At 41.1% G+C, this 25,818-nt stretch overlaps 2 protein-coding genes across 3 annotated transcripts; both read right to left on the minus strand.

Annotated features, from left to right (window-relative positions):
• Window positions 1-2,616: 2,616 nt before the first annotated feature.
• On the minus strand, window positions 2,617-11,977 carry LOC311092820 (TSC22 domain family protein 1). Of its 2 annotated transcripts, none has more exons than XM_084129778.1 (3): window positions 10,132-11,977; window positions 4,364-4,415; window positions 2,617-3,422 (listed from the first exon to the last, which is right to left on the minus strand). In XM_084129778.1, the coding sequence occupies exons 1-3, from the start codon at window positions 11,400-11,402 to the stop codon at window positions 3,186-3,188; spliced, it is 1,560 nt and encodes a 519-aa protein (XP_083985904.1). In that variant the 5' UTR covers window positions 11,403-11,977; the 3' UTR covers window positions 2,617-3,185. The 2 variants fall into 2 exon arrangements, with proteins under 2 accessions (XP_083985904.1, XP_083985905.1); XM_084129779.1 differs by lacking the exon at window positions 10,132-11,977 and adding an exon at window positions 4,648-4,930.
• Window positions 11,978-14,104: 2,127 nt separating this feature from the next.
• nufip1 (nuclear FMR1 interacting protein 1) lies at window positions 14,105-25,631 on the minus strand. Its single transcript, XM_084129785.1, has 10 exons — window positions 25,289-25,631; window positions 23,138-23,196; window positions 22,956-23,057; window positions 22,813-22,875; window positions 22,073-22,149; window positions 21,021-21,113; window positions 20,845-20,930; window positions 19,128-19,256; window positions 18,306-18,610; window positions 14,105-15,218 (listed from the first exon to the last, which is right to left on the minus strand). The coding sequence occupies exons 1-10, from the start codon at window positions 25,500-25,502 to the stop codon at window positions 14,928-14,930; spliced, it is 1,419 nt and encodes a 472-aa protein (XP_083985911.1). The 5' UTR covers window positions 25,503-25,631; the 3' UTR covers window positions 14,105-14,927.
• Window positions 25,632-25,818: the final 187 nt, after the last annotated feature.

Consider the following 25,818-nt stretch of genomic DNA (forward strand, 5'->3'; position numbering starts at 1 on the left):
TTATTAACCGTCACAGAACTGATTTACATGTAAACCTTTAAAACAGGTTTTTATGAGATGTTTTTCATCAGCATGTTGTTTTGCATTTAATGCACTTGTAACTAGAAACTAGCTCAAATTAATCCAAATAATCCATAAAGAATAGAGCATAAAATACAGTCTAATATGAAAGATTTTCAGCACTGACTGGAGCTCTGTGTGTTTGGATGCGAGTGTTCAGGGAACGTGTGTGTGATTTACACTGCAGGTTAAAGCAGAACTAGTTCACTGAGCTCAAAGCAAAATAAATAAAATATCATTTTTCATAGGAATGATTGAGGTCATTAAGAACTTTGAAGTATTTTAAACTTGCAGTGTTCAACAGTCCTTCAATAAACCTCCCCAAATGAACATTCAATAGGAAGTGTTTCATCATCAGACGTGATCTGATTGGTTGATGGGAATGTTCCTGAATCACTCCTGTTCAGATCTATGTGAAAAACTATGTAGGTCAAAAGTCATCATACCCCAGTTCTAACGTTCCCGTTAAGTTATGAAATCATTATTTCTGAACGTTCTTCTTGGTCGTGTGAACAAACATTATGAGAACGTTACATTTGTATGTTCTCTGAAACAAAGAGACGTTTAAAAACAAAGTTAGACGAACGTCCAAATAAAAGTTTTTTTTAGAACAAAACGATGTATAAATAATGTTTTGCACAAACATTCCCATCATCAGCAGAGAAAACTGCATTTCACATCCGCTGAACAAAGACTTCATCGTTAATGTTGGATAAATCTGAACTGCTGATGGAGAATATTTCAGGCTGTGAGGAGCAACTTCCTGTTTGGCTCCGAACAAACAGGAAACACATTCAGACACAGGAGGCGTCAAACGTTCAAGCGCTGCTGCTGATTGGCTGCTGTGGGGAAGAGGGGGCGGGGCTTAAAGTCAAAGGTCACACCAGAAGTCCAGTGACCATCAGCAACACATACACACATAACCCTATAAAGCTACTGCACCATATCTGATGCGGCCTCAATATTACATGCGTTTTATAAGTATCTTCTGTGCGGTTATAAAGATCTAATATATTTACATTATGATATTTCCTCCATATTCTCACTATATCAGACTATATGAGCCATAAAAGCCTGATGGATCAAATATACTCAACATAAAACACAAGGAAACTTTAATAAAATATATTTTGTCTAAAGGTTCAATAAACTGTTACATTTAAAAATGGAACTATCTGACAATAATTACATACGTCAGGCTTTAAAGGGTTGAAGACGAGATGTAAATGAAACTAAATGGATCATTTCAGTGTGAATCAGTGAATCAGACGACTGAAGTTAGCTTCTTCATGTCTATATTTAGTTATTTAGGACTAATAAAAGATTAAAGCATCTTAACTAATATATACATCAACATCAGCATATTAAGACAACTGATTTATATTTCATGCTCTCTGAAATGCTGCGTTTTAAAAATGCAAACGAAGCATTATCTATTTAAATATGCACTCATTTGCATACATTTTCCAGAAGCCAGATTCTTAATTCTTGTTTGATTCGTCAAAATATTAAAGGTTTTTCCAGAGGGGAAATTCTGGATTTCTCTTTTTATCACTTCATAAATCAGAAGAGACTGTAAACAGACACAAACAAATACATTTTCACCATGTTTATAGAAGTACAATGTTCTATGATGATGATGTTGAATGAACAACCCTTCAGAATATAGATATTAATAAAACTGTAAAGTCTGGTGTGTGTGTAAAGCTGCAGAAGAGGAGATTTCTGATTCAAACTCACAGCCTTTAAAGATTGAAATCTACAGACGCAAATAGATAAAGTGCAATGAAATGAACACTTGAAGTGCCCCATGATGCTACTTTTTTATGTTCGTAATTGTGTTTTGGATAGTTTTACATTCATCCAAGATCAAACACACTTTAATCTCCTCATGATCTGCACTGCAGCGTCAGCTCTTTCTCTCAGTGTCTGAAACGCTTCAAGGATTCAGTCTCTCTAAGCCCCGCCTCTCTGAGAGCTGCTCTGCTGTGATTGGTCAGAACGCAAACGCTCATTATCATATCTGAATCTCAGCTCTTGATCTCAGTGATACGAACAGTGACGATGGCGTGAGTTTTACCGTATCAATCTCAGAAAACAGCGTCTTCTCCACACGAACAACACGAACCAAACTCTCCAGTCTCAGATACACTACAGTGTTTGAGGGCGGGGCTAAGAGACGCTGCTCAGCCAATCAATACCACAGGCTGGCATTATGCTAATGAGTTACAAACCTACACAGGATCAGCAGAGACTGAATTACTGACGACTCGTTTCAGAATCACTTCTTTCTTCTCATTCGAGCACAATAGGAACACTTTAAATGTGTATTATGGATGTTTTCTTTCCACTAGTCACGTTATGGAAGCAAAATAGACCTCAAAACTGAACAGTGCATGACAAATACACTGGTTTTGCTTTGCCTTGAGGTCATGTAAAGGTGTTTGGGGTCATGATTGGGTCACAGAAGTAACATTAGCAGCACTGACTGACCGACAGCTACTAGAGAGCCAGCGGCGTCTGTTCCCGTGTGAAGGAGCGCAGCAGGACACCAGCTTTCATTTCATGGTCATTTATTAAAGTCAATGTGCAACTGCATGACGTCACATCGTTTGAAGGAAACATGCATGTACTGTGAGGTCAAGGGTCACGATCACTGAGCAGAGCGATGGACTGTAAGGCAAATAACTTAATCGTCCGTGAGGAAGTCCATGTGTGTGTGTGTGTTTTCGTTCTCATCGTGAAACTCGATTCATGGCCCCATGTTTTATTTTTACACACAAACACTTGAGCCTCTGAACAGTCCCAGATTCCCACAACACTGAGGTCAAAGTTCACATTCGCCCTCGTTTGGTCTTGTGTGTCGACTACAAATTGCTCATTTATTCAATACAGCTAAAACAAAAATAAAAGGCAAACAAAGTAAAACCAGTAACGAAATCATCATAAAAACAGGAGGAGAATGTGGCTCCGGCTCGGTCCGGCTCCGGCTCAGCTCCGGTTAGCACTGATTGTCTGAGGCGGTGAAGCTCTTTACGCGTGACGTTTGACAGCAAGGTGTGCGATGAAGTCAGAGCGTGGCGAATGTTCATGCGTGAGTCCGTTCACAGTGTGGGCGGGGTCCGTCACGCGGTGGCCCCGGGGCCCGGGTTGGGCGTGGGAGCCGGGGGGACCCCTGAGGTGGGAGAACCGGACTGGACCTGCGCCTGGAACTGGGCCAGCTGCTCGGGACTGGCCAGGTTCTTCAGAAGCGTGTTCTCCTGCTCCAGCTGAGAGTTCTTCTCCACCAGCTCCTTGATCTGCTCCTTCAGCACCTCCACCTCCTCACGCACCGCGTACATCAGGTGACTCTTCACCAGGTCCTGCAGGAACAAGAGGTATTCAATATAGAATCACATTCCTGTACACTAGAGGATCAACTTCTACCCTCAAACATGCATTTTAGAGACTCAAAATGTAATCATATTACAACCCGAAGCAATGCCACGAGATTCCAGTGACAAAATCAAATACAAATCACAGCCAATCAGAAGAGTGTGTGGGCGGAGTCTATGGAAGCGCACTGCACTCGCAATCAAATATCACAGCCAATCAGAAGAGTGTGTGGGCGGAGTCTATACAATGCACTTGCAATCAAATGAATAAAAATAAATAAAAAAAATCACAGCATATCATTAGAGTAGTTTGCCATGATCGGATGAGGAGGATTTTCCAACCCTAAACATTTAGAGCAGAAACATCTATAATCCTTATAGAAATTCTCAATCACAGTTTTATAATTCCGTGAGAATAAAGTCCCTAAATCACCTACAGCTTTACTCTGAGATTTACAAGCGTTTGATCAGGGATTCTGCCTGTATATAATCTTTGCATCCAGTCAGAAAGAGGAACAGAATGTTCTTCATCCAGAGGGAGGAGCAGCTCAGTTATTCAGGGCATCGGTGTCAGTGTTTGCCTAGCAACAACCACAGGCTCCTCACACACACACACACAATATAAACACTGTGGGAAACATCACGACAAAAACGAGGAGTTCCAAAAAACTGTTCCCAACTCGCCTTCAGAGAAAACTACAGATGCATGTCATTACATTACAATCCACGTCCATATATGACATTATCATACACAATAACCCAATTATTATGCATAGCAAGCGCCTATAAAGGCGTGTTAGATGCAGTGTGACTCCATTATTAAATCTGTCATAAGTCTTTGTGTCATCGCAGGTTATGTAAAGATGATGTTCACGCGCAGTGAAGCAGAATAATGATCTTAATCGAGAGAAACATCGATGTGAACTCACCATGGCTTGCTCGATCTTGTTGTCTATGGCCACTACACTGGCTCCTGAAGAACTGCGGGAGAAGAGAAGAGAAGAAGAGGAAGAAACATTTATTCATTCGCGGTTCTGATGATGTTGCATAACATCTAGTCTCCAATAAAGAAGAAGATTCCAGGCAATCGAAACTGAAAGGCTCGAGCATCAGATGAGGGGGGTTTCCCGCTTATTACATTACATTACATCATATTTACACCCGCTGCCCAGCATATGATGATGATGATGATGATTAATATCTCCATATTCACCTGTTCTCGAGACTGACGGATGACGAGCTCAGAACCGACGACAGAAACGAGATGGAAAAACTCCTCAGTTGACAAACACCGACATCCATCGCCACCGTGTAACACGGAGAATTCATGCTATTCCGCCCATAAACGCGTCGAATAGAAGCGAAACACGCGCTAAATGTCACATTCTCGTGGTTTATTCGGTGCGGCGCCGGTGATCTCGACACAAAGGCTCTGAATGAGAGACTCGCATCAGAGAATCTGCAGCCACGGGCGCGTTTGCATGAGAACAGGCTCACGGCGGCACGCCATTGGCTGAGAGCGCGGGTTATTTGCCTAATCTATGCAGAGCCCCGCCCCTCCTGCTGCTGCTTCTGAAGCGACGCGAGAGGGCGTTTGAAATCACAATCACTGCTTATCATTAGAATATCGTCACGTTCACTATCACACTACATAATTACACTATTTAAAGTCATTTGAAATCAAAACAAACCATTCTTATTTTTTATGGAATATTGCTGTATTTATTATAAATTATTAATCTGTGCACATCATTATTTTTTTAAAACTCATATGCAATCGTAATCTTTAAACTCATCATGAAAGGGAATTTGCACGGGTCTTTTCTCCTCTGTAATGCCGTATATCTGAGTGAAAACGCTTCAGGAACAAGAACAAATGTGGGCGGAGCTTGATTGTGTCCGTGTGGAACTGATTGGATGGTTTGCTATTGGCTGATTGACAGGTGGCCCCGCCCTCATCATCAGAGAAGAGAAGCTGCAAGAGGGTGTTATTCTGATTCAAGATTATTAACACAATAATGATGTGCACAGATAATGTAGAATAAATTCTGCAATATTCCATTAAAAAATAAGCCAATTTTGATTTCATAGTGACTTAAAATTTGTTAAACAAATGGCAAAACATGCATATCGCCACACATAGGATGAAATGAATGAATGGTCATGATCAGATCAGGCTGTTCAACAACACATTTTGTCCGCCGCACAACTATCCCAGTGAACAAAGAAACGAGGCCTTTCCCAAAACCACGGACGCTTGCAACAAATCTCACAGTAACCGAAGTTCCTCAACTGGTTCAGGATGTAAAAGCCAAACTCAGACACGAGTCCATCTCAGCACTCCTGCTCTTCAGATTCATCAGTTTATTACACACCTCACGCTCAAATCAGAAGCGATGCACGATATATCGGCCACTATATCGCTATGATCAATCAATATCTGTTCATCTTTAATGTTATCGTCCTGATTAGAAAATTTGTCCGATAGATTTAGCCGATCAATAATGTATTATTTCCTTCAGCTGAGACACTTCAGAAGCGAATTGCTTTAAATTGCTTGAAATATGATTGTAATCACTTCAAAATATAATAAAAATACAGTGAAGTGCAACACTGTCATATCGGCTGGATAAAATCATAATGAGAACATTATAATTGTGTGTTTGGGTCATGGCTTTTAATGGTGAGACTTTATTTTTTGTAATCAGGCTCTCAGAAATTATATACAAATTTGAATTATATATCGGTTATCGGCTTTCAAATATAAAGCATTATCAGACAGAATTGTCATATCGGTGCATCTCTAGTTTTCAGATGATTATGCACTGCTCGTTTTTGTTCATTATAAAAAATGCTCCGATCATGTAGAAATAAATGAAGGAAAAGCTGAAAGAGTTGAATCGAACACGAGCAGTTAAACTGCTGATAGAGCAGAGATACACCAGCTTGTGCAATGAAAATAAAAAATGCAATGCAAGTCCCTTTAGATAAAAGCATAAAATATAAATGCACATGATATTTGGTATTTTTACATTTTGAATCTACTAAGGAAATTTGGTTTAAATGACGGTTCCTTTGACGAACGACACACTAAAAACACTATGTAAAAATATTACATGAAATAAATCAAATTTAATATATATATATATAAAATCAAATATTGTCCCTAGTCCCGTGTTCCTCGTCCTCATCAGAGTGTGTTTTACCTGCGGCGTCGCTCCAGTTCCCAGAACAGCATCTTCATCATCTTCATCATCGAGCTGTCAATCAAACCAGCCTCACGCGCAAACCACAGAGCGCTAAAGGTGTGTGTGTGTGTGTGTGAGCGCTGCTAATGTTAATGCTTCACTGCTCGTCACAGTGGAGAAGGTGAAGCTGTGATGTCACTGCAGTCACATGACCAGTCACTGTTACATCATCAGCCAGAGAAGATTAGAAGCAGCCAATCATGAGCTCAGGACTGGACACACACACACACGCGCCTCACATGGTTTAAAAAAGCACATTTCCTGAAACTCAAATGAAGATCCTGTGACTCTGACCGGCAGAAACACGCGACCAAACCAAACACTAACGAGATTACACGAGAGAAGAAGAGAAGACATGATGTCATCAGCGGCTCCTGTGATCTGTTGCATTCTGGGACATCAGCAGCTCCACTAACGGCTGATTAATCTGATCAGCTGATGATGCGTTATAACCAGAACAAGCCTCTGATAAACTCATCAATGATATTAAATCCTGTCAGCAATGATGAGCTTCCAACAACAATCAACATGCAAATAAAGGAATTTTAAGTGAATATAATTGTATGGCGTTCCACAATGTGTGTTATGAATTTAAAGCACTCGGACTCCACTGTACTTCACATGCGCTTGAAAACATTTCTGTCATCAGGATCAGGAACGAGCAGCAGATTAATAAACTTATGAATCAAACCACAGGAGAGAGAGAGAGAGAGAGTGTGTGTGTGTGTGTGTGTGTGTGTGTGTGTGTCTTAGAGAGAGAGAGAGAGAGAGAGAGAGAGAGAGTGTGTGTGTGTGTGTGTGTTAGAGAGAGAGAGAGAGAGAGAGAGAGTGAGTGTGTGTTAGAGAGAGAGAGAGAGAGAGAGAGAGAGAGAGAGTGTGTGTGTGTGTGTGTTAGAGAGAGAGAGAGAGAGAGAGAGTGTGTGTGTGTGTGTGTTAGAGAGAGAGAGAGAGAGAGAGAGAGAGAGTGTGTGTGTGTGTGTGTTAGAGAGAGAGAGAGAGAGAGAGAGAGAGAGAGTGTGTGTGTGTGTGTGTGTTAGAGAGAGAGAGAGAGAGAGAGAGAGAGAGTGTGTGTGTGTGTGAATGTGTGTGTGTGAGAGACCGTGTGTGAATGTGTGTGAGAGTGAGACGGAGAAAGAGAGTGTATGTGTGTGAAAGTGTGTGTGTGTGTGAGAGAGAGTGTGTCTGTGAGAGAGTGACAGTCTGAGTGTGTGCTCAAAGCTTCTCCACCCAAACCAAGCGTGCCGCACAAGCCCTGAAAAGTGAAGCCAAAGCGTCTCGATCGCCCCCGGTGGCTGGTCCTAGTATAGGTCATAAGCCCCGCCTCCCCGTGTTATTCAACGGGACGTGAGACCAACTAAACAATTAAATTACACTTAAAATATATTTTTTCCAAAGGTGGTTTCTTTCATTTGCTGTCGTTTTTATCACGCTGATGTAAGTTCAAGTGTCTGTTTCAAAAATAAGTTGGTTTTTAGTTAGTTACGTGATGCGGTGGTGTAACGTCATGATTGACAGCTGTGATTGACAGGTTCTCTGAGCGAAGTAGTCACTGAAGCACCAACGGACATTTTTTTCGGGATCTTCGGAGGACTGAGGAGATTGTATTTACTTTATTTTAACAAGCCTTTTGTCGTACTGCAATCAATTTTTAAAAAAGTGTGCAGAATCCGCTCTCCCTGAGTGCATTCTGCGAGAGTGAGGCTTTACTTCCTGCTCACTACTGCGCGGGTCTGGTCCCGAGATCGCCACTGCGCGGGTCTGGTCCCGAGATCGCCACTGCGCGGGTCTGGTCCCGAGATCGCCACTGCGCGGGTCTGGTCCCGAGATCGCCACTGCGCGGGTCTGGTCCCGAGATCGCTACTGCGCAGACTCAAGTTCCAATATGTCAGCGCCATATCGGGACTCTGGCGGCTTCAGTTCTCATCAATGGAAGAGAGCGAAGGGGCGTTGTCCATCTTTTTTTACAGTCTATGACCCAAACACACACACACTGCCTCCTTCAGGACACACACACACACACACACACTGCCTCCTTCAGGACACACACACACACACACACACAGCCTCCTTCAGGACACACACACACACACACACAGCCTCCTTCAGGACACACACGGACACACACACACACAGCCTCCTTCAGGACACACACACACACACTGCCTCCTTCAGGACATCTACAGGAGAAACTGTGAGAATCTACAGGAGAAACTGTGAGAATCTACAGGAGAAACTGGGAAAATCTACAGGAGAAACTGGGAGAATTTACAGGAGAAACTGGGAGAATCTAGAGGAGAAACTGGGAGAATCTAGAGGAGAAACTGGGAGAATCTAGAGGAGAAACTGGGAGAATCTAGAGGAGAAACTGGGAGAATCTAGAGGAGAAACTGGGAGAATCGAAAGGAGAAACTGGGAGAATCTAGAGGAGAAACTGGGAGAATGGAACACTATATTTAGAGGCCCAGGACTGGCAAACACTGAGCCTGAAGTGAAGAACACAGAGACTCTTTCAAGGACACACTCTTCATAACCTCACAATCCCGACTCTAGAGCTGAGATCCGGGACAATCCCGACCAGAGCAGAACATCTCTATCTGGAGCTGAGATCCGGGACATCATGAGATTCACCCTTTAAACTGTTGATCTCAATCCAGTCAAACACTAGATAATAGTTAACAGGCTAAAACTGAACCCTTAAGAACACATTTTTGTTACTTGAAATAGAACAAACATTAGCTGAAATAAAAAGCCTTAAAATTATTTTATTTAAACTAGTTACCAAGGCACAATTTCTCACTTTCATTTAGTTAAATTTTAGCAAAAAATAATTAAAATGGAACATATATATTAAAAAATAATTCAACTGATATATATATATATATATATATATATATATATATATATATATATATATATATATTTAATATCAATTAATATTATTAAATTTATATTAAGCAAGGCAACATTTCTAATTATCATTTAGTTTAACCTTATGTACTAAATTTAAAAAAAGGTAAACTTAATTTATTAAATTAAAACGATTAAAAATTTAAATATTTTAAACTAAACAAAAACTTATGAAAATGACAAAAACATTAAAAAAAAATTAAAATTAACTAAAAAACTTTTTTTTCTAATAAACTAAAAAACTAAAAACTTTAGCAAAAAATAATTAAAATGGAAAATATTTAAAACTAATTAAAAAGGCTATATATAAAAAACGTATTTTATTTCAACTACTTAGCAAGGCAACATTTTCATTTAGTTCTTTTCTACTTTAAGTACTAAAATAAAAATATTATAAAAAAATATAAAAAATGAATTAAAAATAATAATAAAAAAGCTAACAAAAACAAAATTACTAAAACTTAAAAGGAAATGTCAATTACACTAAAGCAATCACAGCCATCAAACCCGAGTAACGAGCAGGTAACGGAGTTAACCCTTACCTGTCCTCGTCAGCACCGGTGGAGCCAGCGAAGGCGGCGGCGGCCCCGTCGGGTCCGAGCGCGACCGTAGCATCCGGCGCAGCGAAGCCTCCCGCGGTCAGAGAGAGCAGCGAGTGATGCTGTAGCAGCAGCCGGTGCGCGTCTTCCAGCTGCGACGCCGTGACATACGCGGCGGGAAACACGGATCTCAGCGGCGCGACAGCGGAGGAGAGCGGCGGCTCCGCGGGAAACGCCTGGGGCCGCGGAGAGACCGGCGCCGGAGGGAGTCCTGCTATCCCGATGGACACAGACGCGGCTCGGGGTGACACCGGCGGCATCACGGCGTATTCCAGCGGAGCTAGCGAGACACCGGATGCTGGAGGTTTGGTGTGAGGAGGGGGTCGAGGGACAGACACACTCTCCATCAGGACGCTAGCAGGCGGAGGCTCTAGCGGGTGACTAGCGTGGGCTTCTCCTCCGCCGCTCAGCGTGCTTCCAGAGGAGCTGCTGCTCGTGCTCTCGAGCTCCGCCTGCATGACGCTCTCCACCGCTCTGTGAGCAGCCGTGTCTCCCGGCGGCGCGTCTTTCTCGTAATACTCCGTGCAAGTCCAGCGGCCCTTCCGGAACGGCTCCGAGTTCGAGTCAAGCTTCACCACGCGGAAGCGAGAGGCTGTGCTAGTCGGAGGAACCGCGGATACGCTTTCCGGAGCGGCTGCGGATACGCCGGTCTCGACTAGCACGGATCCACTTGGGACAGCGGGAATCGTCGTAGCTCGCCCTTGAACGGTCTTATGATGATGGACTCCGTTGACCATGTAGCCCTGGTGCATTAGCGGTTCGTTAGGCGACGTGACTCCGGGTGTCTCGCCTCCATGCAAACTATTGAGCGTCTCCTCCGACGAGCTACGCACCGGGACGCCGGTGTCCGCGGTTCGGTCGAGGATGTCGGACGAGGAAAGATCCTCCGTGTGCGATTCGTCCATGTCGTCGTAGCTCTCCGTGTCGTCGGCGATGCTGTTGTTCCCGCTAGCGGACACCTGCGCCGGGAGGACGCTCGTGATCTGGAAGCCGCTCTTCTTCTTGCCTTGCGTCGCGACGGATTGGACGTTGAGGCTGTGTGGCGGGTGATGATGCGGGCCAGGCGAGGACGAGCCGGAGGCCGCCGGATGGGAGATTAGCGCTGGCGTCTGGTGCTCATCAGATGGGGCGGCGACTCCGCTTCCCCGGCGTCCGGCGAACACCGACGGGTGCGACATCCGCCTGCTCTCGCCACTGGACTCTGAGTGATGCATTCTGGGAAATACACTCCTATACAGATGTAGATATGCTCAAGCGAGTACTGAAGCTGATGAACACACTACAGTCTGTGTGGCGAGGTCAAGAAACCGCTTATAGTCCCCATTTAAAGAGCAAACAAGACTTTGACAGCTTCAGTTCTCACAGCGGTGCTTATAATCAATGAGTGTTTATAATAAACAATGCAGGCTAAGCTCTTGGTTAGCACATTAAAAGAGCATACTAGTTAACTGACAACTAACTAAATCCATCAGAAGCATGTAGCCTGACTGAAACACATATTCACGAGTTTGTATCAGCGACACGCGTCAGTTACGGCTCAATGCCGGCTAATAAATGAACATAAACACAGTCGACATCACCTCAGCACTGCAGACGCTCATCCGAACTCATGATCTGACTGAATATTGACTGAAACGCGGTTTAAATCCTCTTTAGTGGCGTTTTCTAATCACAGGCCTGAGAGAAGAGGGTGAAATGGCTTCATTCGCAGGTTTGCTGTCTCATCCTGTCTCTGTCTCATCATCACTGCTGAGAGAGTTAGCACGCTAGCCGACGAGCTAGCAGCTGTGGTGACGCAGGCGGGGGGCGTGGCCAAGACGCGCAGGACACGCCCATCACGAGGCTGCGGCGAAATATTAAATAATTTTATTATTGTCTTTCAGTGATCCTTCCTTAACATATAATATTGCAGCAGGGCATCTGTAAAAGTATACATTACGCCTAAAAACAGACTTTCCTAAAATTATCTTATGTATTCTTTACTTCAATGAGATCATTGTTTCTGCCTTACATTGTTTAAATTAATAATGTTTTTGATTTTGTATATGTACATTTCTGAAATACATAACTGAGACAGTCACCTCTGATTTCAGATCACTCTAAATTGTAATGTGGACTTTTCTGCTCGAATTACCCTCTTTACAGGGCTATGCATTAGCTAGCAATGAGCAATACATTTGTTACAGTATTTATTAATGCTGGTAAACGCTAGATAGTTAATAAACATACTTTCGATTGTTAGTTCATGATAGCTCAGATCCATTAAATAATATTAACAGATGTAGCTTTTGCTTTTTATAAAATGTAGAAATTAACATCAACTAAGATTAAGAAACGGTTTAGAAGTGTTTTGGGTTAAACTTTATTTTAAGGTGTCCCTGTTAGTGTAATTATGCATTTAAGTACTGTGTAATAATAATTTTCATGTTAACTAATGAAATTAATGTTAACAAATGGTACCACATTATGAAGTGTTATATCGTTTTGTGTACGAAACCACAAAAATGAGAACTAATCCACAGGGAGTAATGCCACATTTGATATTTATTCATTTTGATTGCATAATAAAAGGCACTTTTCCTGTTATGATCTGATAGGAGCTTTGAGACGGAGTGTGTTCTGATTTATGCGACGTGTTGAAGACGAAACACTGATGCTCTATGTAAGAGGGGGCAGCAAAGATTTGCGGAAACTAAGGTCCATTAATGTGGATAAAACATTGAGGAAGCCGAGGACTATGGCCCAGTTATATCACAGACAGGTTTTGGGAGAAGCCTGATGATTCCCACCCAGTGTTATGAGTTCCTCTCCTCCCTTCTGGCAGCCGGTACAGAACTCAAATCGGTTTAAAAATTAATTTATCCCCTCAGCTGTAAAGTTTTTTAACTCAAGGTAAATGCTTTTTTGGGGTTGGAAACTTTATATATATATATTTATTTATTTATTTATTATTATTATTTTTTCTCTATTTTTGTTGTACGTGTGTGTGAGTTTGTCTTATGTGTATGCTTGCATGCTGCAACCAAATTGCCTTCGGGAAATGAGCAAAGATGAACTGAACTTCAGCTTCTCCACCCTCGATGGATGTGACACATGAACATCTGCAGATCCAGAAACAATGTCAAGTCCAATCAATCACCTTTACTTATAGCGCTTGACAACACCTTTATGCAGCCTAACAATCATTTAACTAATTTGAATAGTAGGAATGTATAATTTTCTATGTGTATGCTAGGTCAAAGAGATGTGTTTTTAGACTAGCTTTGAACTGACAGAGTGTGTCTGCTTCCCGGACAATGTTAGGAAGACTGTTCCAGAGTTTTGGTGCTAAATAGGAGAAGGATCTGCCGCCAGCTTTTGATTTAGATATTCTAGGTATTATCAACTGGCTGGAATTCTGAGATCGCAATAGACGTGAAGGACTATAATGCGTTAAGAGCTCGCTCAAGCACTGCGGAGCTAAACCATTTAGTGCTTTGTAAGTAATCAGCAATATTTTAAAATGTATGCGATGTTTAATCGGGAGCCAGTGCAGTGTTGACAGAACCGGGCTAATATGGTCATACTTCCTGGTTCTGGTAAGAACTCGAGCTGCTGCGTTTTGGACCAGCTGTAGTTTGTTTATTAAGCGTGCAGGGCAACCACCCAGTAGAGCATTACAGTAATCTAGCCTTGAGGTCATGAACGCATGAACTAATTATTCTGCATTTGTCATTGAGAGCATATGACGTAATTTAGATATATTTTTTAAGATGAAAGAATGTGGTTTTACAGATACTGGACACGTGACTTTCAAATGAAAGATTGGTATCAAAGAGCACACCCAGGTTCACACACACACACACCCAGGTTCCTGACCGACGACGAAGACTTGACAGAGCAGCCATCAAGTGTTAGACACTGAAACACACACACGTCCAAGCACTTCCTTTATTGACCTGCTTTACAGTGCAGAAAACTACTGGAAATGTTACACAGATCAAATTCATTTGTATTGTTGTCATCTTTTCTTCTGAAAGAACAAATGCATGATTAGTAGATAAAAATAAAACAAAATCTATGGAAGTTTGTTTCTGACAATTTTTTTTTTTTTAAAGGTCATTGCAACTTTTTCCTCGCAATTCAGATAAAGTGTCATAATTGTGAAAAAAAGTTAAAGATACACGATTGGAATTACGAGAAAAAAAAAAGTTTATATCTCACAACTCAGATTTTTCTCGCAATTTCGACTCATAATTCTGATAATTCTAATAAAAATTTGCGATTGCGAGAAAAATTCTGAATTGTGAGATAAAAAGTTTATATCTTGCAATTCCACGTTAATGTCTCAATTCTGACATATAAACTCAGAATTGACTTATGTCAATTCGTAATTTTTTCACTGCAATCGTCAGTTATCATCTCACAATTTAGACTTTATAACTCGCAGTTCTGAGATTGTATCTCATAATTTAAAAAAAAAAGTCAGAATTGCGAGTTTATATCTTACAATGAAGATTTTTCTCTCAGTTCCGACTCGATTCTGAAAAAAGAAAAAAAAAAGAAAATGTTTTGTTCCGTTGCGGAAACAAGCTTCCATAGGGATCAGCTTCGGATTGTCTTTGACTGAATCGGAGCAGATTCATCACACGCTTCAAGCACTTCAGTGTCCTTCCCCATCGATCACGTGTCCCGTCACATGACCTGGTGAGTTTGGCGTGTTCTGATCCCGGTGTGTGTGTGATTTTGAGTCTGGATCATCACATCTGCTCTGGATCGTCACACACCAAACCCTGAGCGAACAGTTGCTGGAACACACTAGTTCTGACCGGACTCTCATCCACACAGCCGAGGGTTTCTGAGCGCTTCCCAGGATCCCGGAGTCCTCCATCTCTAGTGACGTCATCTGACGCGTCACCGAGGGTATCGCTCACACACACTTTGATTTCATGGCGGTTTTTCCCAGCCAGACCGAAGAACCCGTTGCGGACGACGTAACGAACGCACTGCAGAACGACGTTCCTCTCGTGACGGATGTCAGGAGCCAGAAGCTGCGCGACAAACACAGGCATTCAGAAGATTAATGTCAGGAACCAGACAGAAAAACTCAAATGTGGTTTCAAACACACCTCATCCTTCCCTTGGGTCATTTTGACCCAGAAAATATTTCATCAATGTTCATCAGAGGGTTTTTTGTCACACTTGAACCACGAATACACACACAAAAATGTAATGGATTCAAGGAGTTTTGTGGTTGAAATCTAAAAAAGTAACAAATCTTTCCCCCACAGGTCAATCTGACCCCCTTAGGAATGCGAGGAATGCTTCAGTGCACACAGACAAACCTAAAAATGCTCAAAATGCTAAAACTTTACCAAAAAAAATCTTTTATAATCAGGGTTCCCACTCTTTTTTTGAAATGATTTTCCAGGACTTTTCCAGGACATTTTCAAGACTTTTTCAGCTGCTACAGTGCGAGTCAAGTTATCACAACTATGGCTGGGCGATATACCGATATTATCATATCGAGATATATTTTGAAACAGAGTGAAACAATGTAATATTGTACCTATACCGTTATATCTGTATTATAGTTGTGCAAAGATTGTTGTCTTTCACAATGCCACCTGCTTTCCTCTACTTGCAATGCCACACTACTAAAACAGAAGTTATTCTCTACTTTAGTTCATACACTGCTATTTTACTTGCTGGTATCAGTTTAAAAGTCCAAACTCTCACAGTCAAGCTGTATTCGCAATCAGTCACTAACGTTAGAAAATATTAACTATTATCGGACTTCTAAATTAATTGCATTTGCTCGCACCAAGGCACATTACGCATCTGGTATACATAATGGCATAAACTGATGAGTTATGTGTTTTTGACTCTAAATTATTTTGATTTATCAAATCTTTGTAACCGTTTTTGTCAATTATATTGCTGAAATGGATAGACCTTTTGTAAAGCTAAATGTGTTTAAATGCTAAATCCATTTAGCCTACTGGTGTTGTGTATGAAATGGATCTGAAGTAAAATATTCTGACAAACTAGGGTAAAATACCGGTATATATCATATATCCCAGGCTTTGGAGAATTGCTATTTTCTACAGTTGTACCTTATATTTTGTATTTAACCAGATTGCTTAAATGTTTATTCATCTCAATCTTTCTCTCTTGTACTTTCTCCACAAAATATTTTATGTTCAATAAATCACCAAAACAAAATTTACGTTTAAACAACTGTGTTCAAATGAACATGCAAGTCTTCAGTTCTCACTGCCTCTTCTCTGCGGTCTGTGTATCTAGCTAAACACAGCATGAAGAGTTGGGGCTCTGTGCACATACACAGTATTTTGATAGAGCTGAATTCATGACGTTTTTCTCATTCACATGTTTTTTGTTTCTGCTGTCGGACAATAGAACAAGTATGAAATACTTAGTGGAACGTGGCCCGGTAAGACTACCTGTTACCCGTCACTATCTCGAAGCTGTCATCGTGCTCGCTACGGCTCCACTAAAACCAAAAATATATTTCACGCAAAGGTATGAGTGACGACACGCCCACAGCTCTCCACTGCTCCTCTGTCACTCAACAGAGAGAGGGAGAACAACCTCTCACTCGATATACTGCGATACAGCAACACTCTTTAACAGAAAGTCGCTAGCTTTTGGCAGACTTTTGCAACTCCATTACTTTGCACTTAGTAATTTCCCCATTCACTGGCTAGAAATTGGTTATAAAAAACAAAACAATAAAACCTATATTTTTTATTACAATACTTTTAATAAAGAAAATATAGACATTTTGTACTGTACTGGCCACAATCTTTAAATGTTTTTTGCCCTCAACATGGCGTCGACAGTCTGCAAAACAAACACACACACGCACACGCATGTGTGTGAGCGGACCTGCCAGCTTTTGGTAAATGTGAACCGTTACGCGTAAGGTTACTTTCACTGTGGAAACATTCGAGCCGAAGTCTGAAAAAAGAAAAATAAAGTTTTGGGAGGTGTTTTTTCTTAGCAAATCTATCAATCATGTTCAGCAGCAGACCTGCTGAACAAGTGTGTGTGTGTGTGCGCGCACACACACACATACACACACAGTTTACCTTTTTAAGCCCAGCTGCAGCAAATGGGGAACGGGGTACAGAGAGTGAGGCAGAGCAGTGCCATTGAGTAGAGCGGTGCTGAGGCAGAGGGCAGGAGGAGAGGGACGGGAATGTTACGTTGTAGGTTCGGTAGACTCGTTATTCTCCGCTTTTCTACAATGATTAGCTGAAACTGCTTCACTACGCTGCTGCATCGTGTTGTCAGACAGGAGTACTGCACGTGCACATTTGCCACAGAACTCACATGTCCGTAGTTTAGAGGGCAAGTTTTACCAGCGTACTGAGATGTCAAATTGCATACTTGCTACGCAAAATGTGTATATATTGGCAGGTTTGTGTCACGTGGGCCGCTGTGCTAGCTACATGCTGAAATGAAAGCAGACCAGCGCTCCAGCCCAATATTACCCGTTGAAGGCAGCAGAAAACAGACATTCATGCGTAAAATGTTTAACCCGTTTGCGTTCATCCACAAGGAGGGAAAATTATTTTCCAGGACAACCCAAACGTTTCCAGGACATATTACTTTTTTTCCCATTTTCCATGTGTTTTCCAGGACTGGAAAATTGGTCTTTCATTTTCCAGGTTTTCCAGGTTTTCCAGGTTTTCCAGGACGCGTGGGAACCCTGATAATGTCTACATGTGTATCTGATGCACACTGAAGTAAACAGGCTTTAGGACCCAGAGGAACAGCTCGTTTACTCCATATAGAGATATAAGCCCATCTAGACTCATGAAATATCATGATATATTATTATTTTTACACAAGAGGTCGGCAAAGACACTCAATGTAAGATATTTAGAGCTGAATTAAAAGGGTTATGCATGAAATTGTGAGTTATTTTGAATGTAAGTTGAAGGAATGTGAGAAATGTGCTTAATTTAAAGGTAAATTAAAAAAAAGTGCATTAAAAAAATAATATTTTTTTTTATCAAAATGAAATAAAATAAGATTTCTGGACAAAAAAAAATCCTGATGTTATGTGCATTTTTTTAGTGAATCTGGATTAAAGTGTGTGTGTCACTGACCATCTCCAGAAGTGTCGCTCGCTGTCGCTGTGGTTCAGCAGGGTTTCCTCTTCCTCTTCCTCTTCCTCTTCCTCTCCCTCTCCCTCTGCCAGCTGGTGCATGATGGGATTGCTGTGGGGCATGATGGGATTGCTGTGGGGCATGATGGGATTGCTGTGGGGCATGATGGGATTGCTGTGGGGCATGATGGGATTGCTGTGGTCTGTCTGTGTGTTTCTGTGTGTTCCTCTGGACAGGAAGCGCATCATCAGCCAGTAACGTCTTGTTCTCCTGTACAGCCAGAGTCGCTCTCATCACAGCAGCGTCTGAGTCACACAACACAAGAGTTCAGATGTCTGATGACGGACAGCACTAGAAAATACAACAACACTGGAAAACATGACATTTTAGCTGTTTGTGACTGTAAAAAGTCTGTAAAGTGCAGATGAATGGTTTTTGTTTTCTAAAAGAAGTGATTCTGAAACGAGTCGTCAGTAATTCAGTCTCTGCTGATCCTGTGTAGGTTTGTAACTCATTAGCATAATGCCAGCCTGTGGTGTTGATTGGCTGAGCAGCGTCTCTTAGCCCCACCCTCAAACACTGTAGTGTATCTGAGACTGGAGAGTTTGGTTCGTGTTGTTCGTGTGGAGAAGACGCTGTTTTCTGAGATTGATACGGTAAAACCCACGCCATCGTCACTGTTCGAATCACTGAGATTCAGATATGATAATGAGCGTTTGCTTTCTGACCAATCACAGCAGAGCAGCTTTCAGAGAGGCGGGGCTTAGAGAGACTGAAGCGTTCTAGAATTAGTTAACTACTGTAGATGAACCGATGTTGTACCGTCTGGTTCTCCGTCGCTGTCGCTGCTGGTCATGGCGTCCCCGTAGCTGGACATCAGTGACCCGAGGGCAGAGGTCACGCACCGGGGGGCGATGGTGAGTCCCGTCTGCGGCTCGTCCTTATCCGACTCTGAAAGAACAAGACGGTTGATTATCCTGAGCGAAACCAAGCAGAACCTTCCAGTCTCTCCCTGCGTCTCAATGTCCACACTATCCATCCTCAACAGTGTGTGAGATTAGAACAAGTGTGTTGAAGAGAGTGTGCCGGATGATCTACTATTCCCGGTGGATTTTCAAAGTGTGGATCCGTCTCACTATAACAGCTAATATTACCCACAACCCACTGCACTTGAGGAGGAACTACAAACACGAGTGAAAAGTGTTTAAAAACTACAAAACATGTCGGACATGCGCGACCGACGGAGAGAGGTTTAGATAAAGGTTTGAGTGACTAATCAAAGTTTAACCTGATTATTTAATGTTATCCGTGTTATATTTCATCTGCAATAATGTGGACTTTTATAAAGATCCGTTCGGCCATTAACTTTTAAATTCATCATTATGCATTAATATGAGGAGAGTCTCCGCATGAAAGACCCGCGACAGATCAAAGCGATTCTGCACTTCTCTCCGATACGGGAGGAAATGGAGGATTTTATCTGTGACAGATGATTGACAGGTCAGTTTACTGTGATAAGATGATTGACAGGTCAGTTTACTGTGATAAGATGATTGACAGGTCAGTTTACTGTGATAAGATGATTGACAGGTCAGTTTACTGTGATAAGATGATTGACAGGTCAGTTTACTGTGATAAGATGATTGACAGGTCAGTTTACTGTGATAAGATGATTGACAGGTCAATCTACTGTGATAAGATGATTGACAGGTCAGTTTACTGTGATAAGATGATTGACAGGTCAATCTACTGTGATAAGATGATTGACAGGTCAGTTTACTGTGATAAGATGATTGACAGGTCAGTTTACTGTGATAAGATGATTGACAGGTCAGTTTACTGTGATAAGATGATTGACAGGTCAGTTTACTGTGATAAGATGATTGACAGGTCAGTTTACTGTGATAAGATGATTGACAGGTCAGTTTACTGTGACAGAGCAACCGTTAAACACGCAATTGTATGGCGTGATCGTGTGTCCTAAAGCTCGGCTACTCTTCTGATACACACTCAAACGCATCTACTTTTCTTCACAAACAGAGTATTTTCAGGGCGTAGTTTAAGTAGAAGAATCAAACACTGAAGTGATTAAACTGCAGTTCATCGACTGGCCACTAGAGGCCGGCTGCAGAAGAGACTCAATCCCATAAACCCCCATGTTAAAATGGCCAACTTTACAGCAGAAAAAAACGTTCACAGTCTCGTGCAAAAAGTGGTTTTGGTCTATATAGCTAATTTAAAATAAGCCTTAAAGTTCTGCATAATTAAGGGCGTGGCCACTTGAGTGACAGGTGGATTACCGCTGATGTCACTACTAGCGTTTGTCTGCTGTCTGTTAGCGTCACGTCACCTCAGCTAATCCGCCTCGCTGCACATTTTCGTTTATCCAAGATGGCGACGGCCGGCTCCGCCCACTTTGGGCTTCAAAACGCTCTTCAGAAACACTACGGATGATGTCATGCACACTACGCACATATTATTTTACAGTCTATGGTGTCAACACATGAGGAGATGCGAGTGAATCTCTGATGTTTCTGACCGGGCTCACTGTCGGCTAGCACTGCTAGCGGGTCTCGCTCCTGCGTCGGTCGCTTCTGACTCGATCCGCCACGGCTCCTCATGCGCCTGCACACAGATCACGTGTCAATCACTCAGATACTCTGTCAATCATTCAGATCATGTGTCAATCACTCGCAGCGACGGTCAGAAACGCACCCGAACTGCGGCGTCTCCAGCACGTCTCCTCGCTGCTCCTTCACCTCCACCAGCTTCTGCTTCTTCTCCAGGTTCCTCAGCGTCGGATAGTGTCTGCGCACACGAGCAGCGTTTAATCCAGCGACTCGTACCAGCAGCACACACAGTCATGCTAATCATGCTAGCAACATGCTAACAACGTGTTATATTCATGGGTGTAATAAACATATGGCAGGACTTTTGCTTTCTGACCCCTGGACTTTACACCTCTGCATGCTTATGCTAGCAACGTGCAAAATCATGCTAGCAAGGTGTTAAATCATACTAGCAACATGCTAGCAAATGTGTTAAATAATGCAAACATGTTAGCAATGTGCTTAATCATGCTAAATCATAACAGCAAAATGCTAAATCATGCTAACAACATGTTAAATCAAGTTAGCAATGTGCTTAATCATGCTAACAACATGCTTAATACTGATAACATGCTAAATCATAACAGCAACATGGTAAATAATGCTAACAATACGTTAAAACATGCTAGCAACATGTTAGCAATTTGTTAATTTGTGTTAGAAACGTGCTAATAACATCCAAAAACACCCTATCCATCCGTTTTTCTGAAAGTATCGCTTCAAAACATTCAAACTTTTAAACTTTCTCAAGCCAACTTCAAAGTTTCTTTTTATCTAGTTACAGTTTTCAGACCTTTGCCATCGTCACCTTAGTATGGAAGCTTGTTTCCACCACGAAATAAAAAAGTAATTGTGACTTTCTCTCACAATTCCGACTTTATTTTGTTGCAATTCTGAGAGTTCTAAAATCTGAATTACAAGAAATAAAGTTACAATTGCAAGTTATTAAGTTTTCGCAATTGCCGTTTTTATTTGAGTTTATATCACACAATTATAAGAAAAAAACATATGAATTAGTCATTAACTCGCAAATATAAAGTCAGAATAGCAAGTTCATATCTAAGAAACAAGCTGTTATCCCCTGTTTATAACTGAGGCTGCTTTGAGACGATTGGAGTTATAAATAAAGCTGACTGTGACTGTAAACGCGTGTCTCACCGGCGTCTCTCTTCTCTCCACTTGGCGATGTCCTCTGCCGAGTCCAGGCGGATCCGTTTGGCTCCTGGCGCGTGATTCTGCGGAGAACATCAGCGTCAGGTTTAAACATTTAAGACCCATAACTACACTAGTGTCCACACCGACACACAATATCATTCTGCTTATCATCAGGTTTGTCGTCTGTCTCTTTAAATATTTGAGCTCTTTAAAGCAGGATGGATTCTGATTGGCTGTCAATGTTTTTTGTTTTTAGGGCTGGGCAACGATTAATCGCATCCAAAATAAAAGTTTGTGTTTACATAATGTGTGTGTGTACTGTGTATAATTATTTTGTAGCCTATATATAAATATATAAAAAAGGAAAATGTTATTATATATAAAATATATATATATATATATATATATATATATATAAATATATATATATATATATATATATATATATATATATATATATATATATATATAATATAAATTATGTATAAATATATATACAGTATATACATGCAAGTGTGTGTTTATATATACAAAAATAATTATACACAGTACACACACATATTATGCAAACACACACTTTTATTTTGGACGTGATTAATCGTTGTCCAGCACTAGTATTTATCATACATCGGCTGGAAAGTAATTGTAACAATATGGTTATAGTTGCTCTAACTGTATTCTCTGAAGAGTTAGAGTGATTATTAAAACGTTATGGTTATAGTTCGCTCTGGACGGATGCTTACGTTTCTCCAGTGGATCTTCACCAGCTTCTCATGAGCAGTGAAGCGACAGTCTTCAACAGAGCACTGTAAACAGAAGATCACACCATAAACCACTGCGGTACACACACACACACACACACACACACACACACGATGCTGATTACCTTCACGTGCTGAGAGATGTGCTCATCATATTTGCCTTGCGTTTTGAAGCCTCGATCACACGTGTCACAGAAATGACTGAACTCCGGCTCTTTCTGCTGCTTCTGCTCAAAGAAACGAGCAAAACAGTCATATCTGACTGGACATAAGCACTAACACTATATTAAAATCATATTTTTATTACCTTTTTACCCCTCTGGTGCTGCCCTGAACCCCGCCAGACACCTCGCTGATGATGAGGACCTGATGGACAGTACATGAGGTCAAACCGAACATATGAGAAACATTATATTTGGGTATTTTGATCAAACGAAAATATCTGTTTTGTTATTCATTTCATTTTTCTAATTTTTCATTCACAAATGCAAATTTTCAAACTGTAAACCTGTCTTCTTAATATAATTAGAAAATTATTTAAATGTGATATCAGTATCTGCTAATAAGAAAGTTATAAGGACTGTTGGGATTTGCTCTGCCTTTGATCTCTTCATGCAAACATTTTTATGTGATGTAATGGTTCTCTCTCTCTTTTTTCCTCTTTCTTTTGTAATTATTTTTATTTCTCTTTTTTGCTGTTGTCGCCTTTATTATTGTTGTGGATGATATTATGTGATGTATGCTTATTCTTTTGTGTGTTCACGTTCTCTGCAATAAAAAAAGAGGGAAAAAAAATAAGGTCAAACCGAGACCTGATGGGGAACTAAGCGTTTCATACGAACACCTTTATCAATAGCACACTAGACACACGTCCAAACTCACTAAACCGGGTAAATGACACTAACTAAACTGTTAACCGGGTATACAGTGATCCTCCTTACAGAAGGTACTGTGATGGTACACTTTAATACTCTATCATCTGAACGTGTTACAGACACTTTAATACTATATCATCTGAACGTGTTACCGACACTTTAATACTATATCATCTGAACGCGTTACCGACACTTTAATACTCTATCATCTGAACGCGTTACCGACACTTTAATACTATATCATCTGAACGCGTTACCGACACTTTAATACTCTATCATCTGAACGCGTTAGCGACACTTTAATACTATATCATCTGAACGTGTTACCGACACTTTAATACTATATCATCTGAACGCGTTACCGACACTTTAATACTATATCATCTGAACGTGTTACAGACACTTTAATACTATATCATCTGAACGCGTTACCGACACTTTAATACTATATCATCTGAACGCGTTACAGACACTTTAATACTATATCATCTGAACGTGTTACAGACACTTTAATACTATATCATCTGAACGTGTTACAGACACTTTAATACTATATCATCTGAACGCGTTACAGACACTTTAATACTATATCATCTGAACGTGTTACAGACACTTTAATACTATATCATCTGAACGTGTTACAGACACTTTAATACTATATCATCTGAACGCGTTACCGACACTTTAATACTATATCATCTGAATGTGTTACAGACACTTTAATACTATATCATCTGAACGCGTTACCGACACTTTAATACTATATCATCTGAACGCGTTACAGACACTTTAATACTATATCATCTGAACGCGTTACAGACACTTTAATACTATATCATCTGAACGTGTTACAGACACTTTAATACTATATCATCTGAACGCGTTACAGACACTTTAATACTATATCATCTGAACGTGTTACAGACACTTTAATACTATATCATCTGAACGTGTTACAGACACTTTAATACTATATCATCTGAACGCGTTACCGACACTTTAATACTATATCATCTGAATGTGTTACAGACACTTTAATACTATATCATCTGAACGCGTTACCGACACTTTAATACTATATCATCTGAACGCGTTACAGACACTTTAATACTATATCATCTGAACGTGTTACAGACACTTTAATACTATATCATCTGAACGTGTTACAGACACTTTAATACTATATCATCTGAACGCGTTACAGACACTTTAATACTATATCATCTGAACGTGTTACCGACACTTTAATACTATATCATCTGAATGTGTTACAGACACTTTAATACTATATCATCTGAACGCGTTACCGACACTTTAATACTATATCATCTGAACGTGTTACCGACACTTTAATACTATATCATCTGAACGTGTTACCGACACTTTAATACTATATCATCTGAACGTGTTACAGACACTTTAATACTATATCATCTGAACGTGTTACCGACACTTTAATACTATATCATCTGAATGTGTTACAGACACTTTAATACTATATCATCTGAACGCGTTACCGACACTTTAATACTATATCATCTGAACGCGTTACCGACACTTACTATATCATCTGAATGCGTTACCTCCGTACTGCTGCTGTCCGTGACCGCGCGGCTGCTGGTTCCACTGGCCGGGGCTCGAGCTCCAGGGTCCGGCGGGCTCGGGTTGAGTCCAGCTCCAGCTCCAGTCTCTGCTCGCCTCGAACCGGCGGCCGGTCCACGGATCCCCCGGTGAAACTGAAGACTCTGATGCTCCGCTGAAGCTCGGCGGCGGGTACCGCTCCTGATCAGCCGTCATGACCTGCTCCTGCTCGTGTGTTTTAGATCGGCTTCTCCGTTATACAGTCACATAAACACAAACATGTGCTGCAGAAACATGCTGTGTCCTGCACACGTGCGCGTTCTCTTTAACGTCACTTCCTGGCGCATCGAGCGCGTGCTGACGCTAGAGGGCGCTGTACGCCACACAAACACAACAGCTCCAAACATAACCATTTACAGTCTTTTCATGCCAAATTTTATATTCACAAATGTACATTTTCACAGAAAAATCCTTCTTTTTTATTTTTAAGAAAGAATTTGATATGTATATAAACTCCTTGAAGAAATCTAAA

The sequence above is a fragment of the Abramis brama genome, assembly GCF_963993115.1.
Source record: "Abramis brama genome assembly, chromosome: 11".
NCBI classification, from domain to species: domain Eukaryota; kingdom Metazoa; phylum Chordata; class Actinopteri; order Cypriniformes; family Leuciscidae; genus Abramis; species Abramis brama.

Bases quoted from the DNA above. Each gene is read 5' to 3' on its own strand.
- LOC311092820 (XM_084129778.1), bottom strand. From the start codon at position 11,402: ATGCATCACTCAGAGTCCAGTGGCGAGAGCAGGCGGATGTCGCACCCG. The intron at 4,416-10,131 runs GTAAGGGTTAAC...CTTCTCCCGCAG, and splicing joins ACCGGTGCTGACGAGGACAG to TTCTTCAGGAGCCAGTGTAG. The intron at 3,423-4,363 runs GTGAGTTCACAT...TTGTTCCTGCAG, and splicing joins ACAAGATCGAGCAAGCCATG to GACCTGGTGAAGAGTCACCT.
- nufip1 (XM_084129785.1), bottom strand. From the start codon at position 25,502: ATGACGGCTGATCAGGAGCGGTACCCGCCGCCGAGCTTCAGCGGAGCA. The intron at 22,150-22,812 runs GTAAGCATCCGT...TGTTCTCCGCAG, and splicing joins TGAAGATCCACTGGAGAAAC to AATCACGCGCCAGGAGCCAA. The intron at 21,114-22,072 runs GTGAGACACGCG...TCGTGTGCGCAG, and splicing joins TGGAGAGAAGAGAGACGCCG to ACACTATCCGACGCTGAGGA.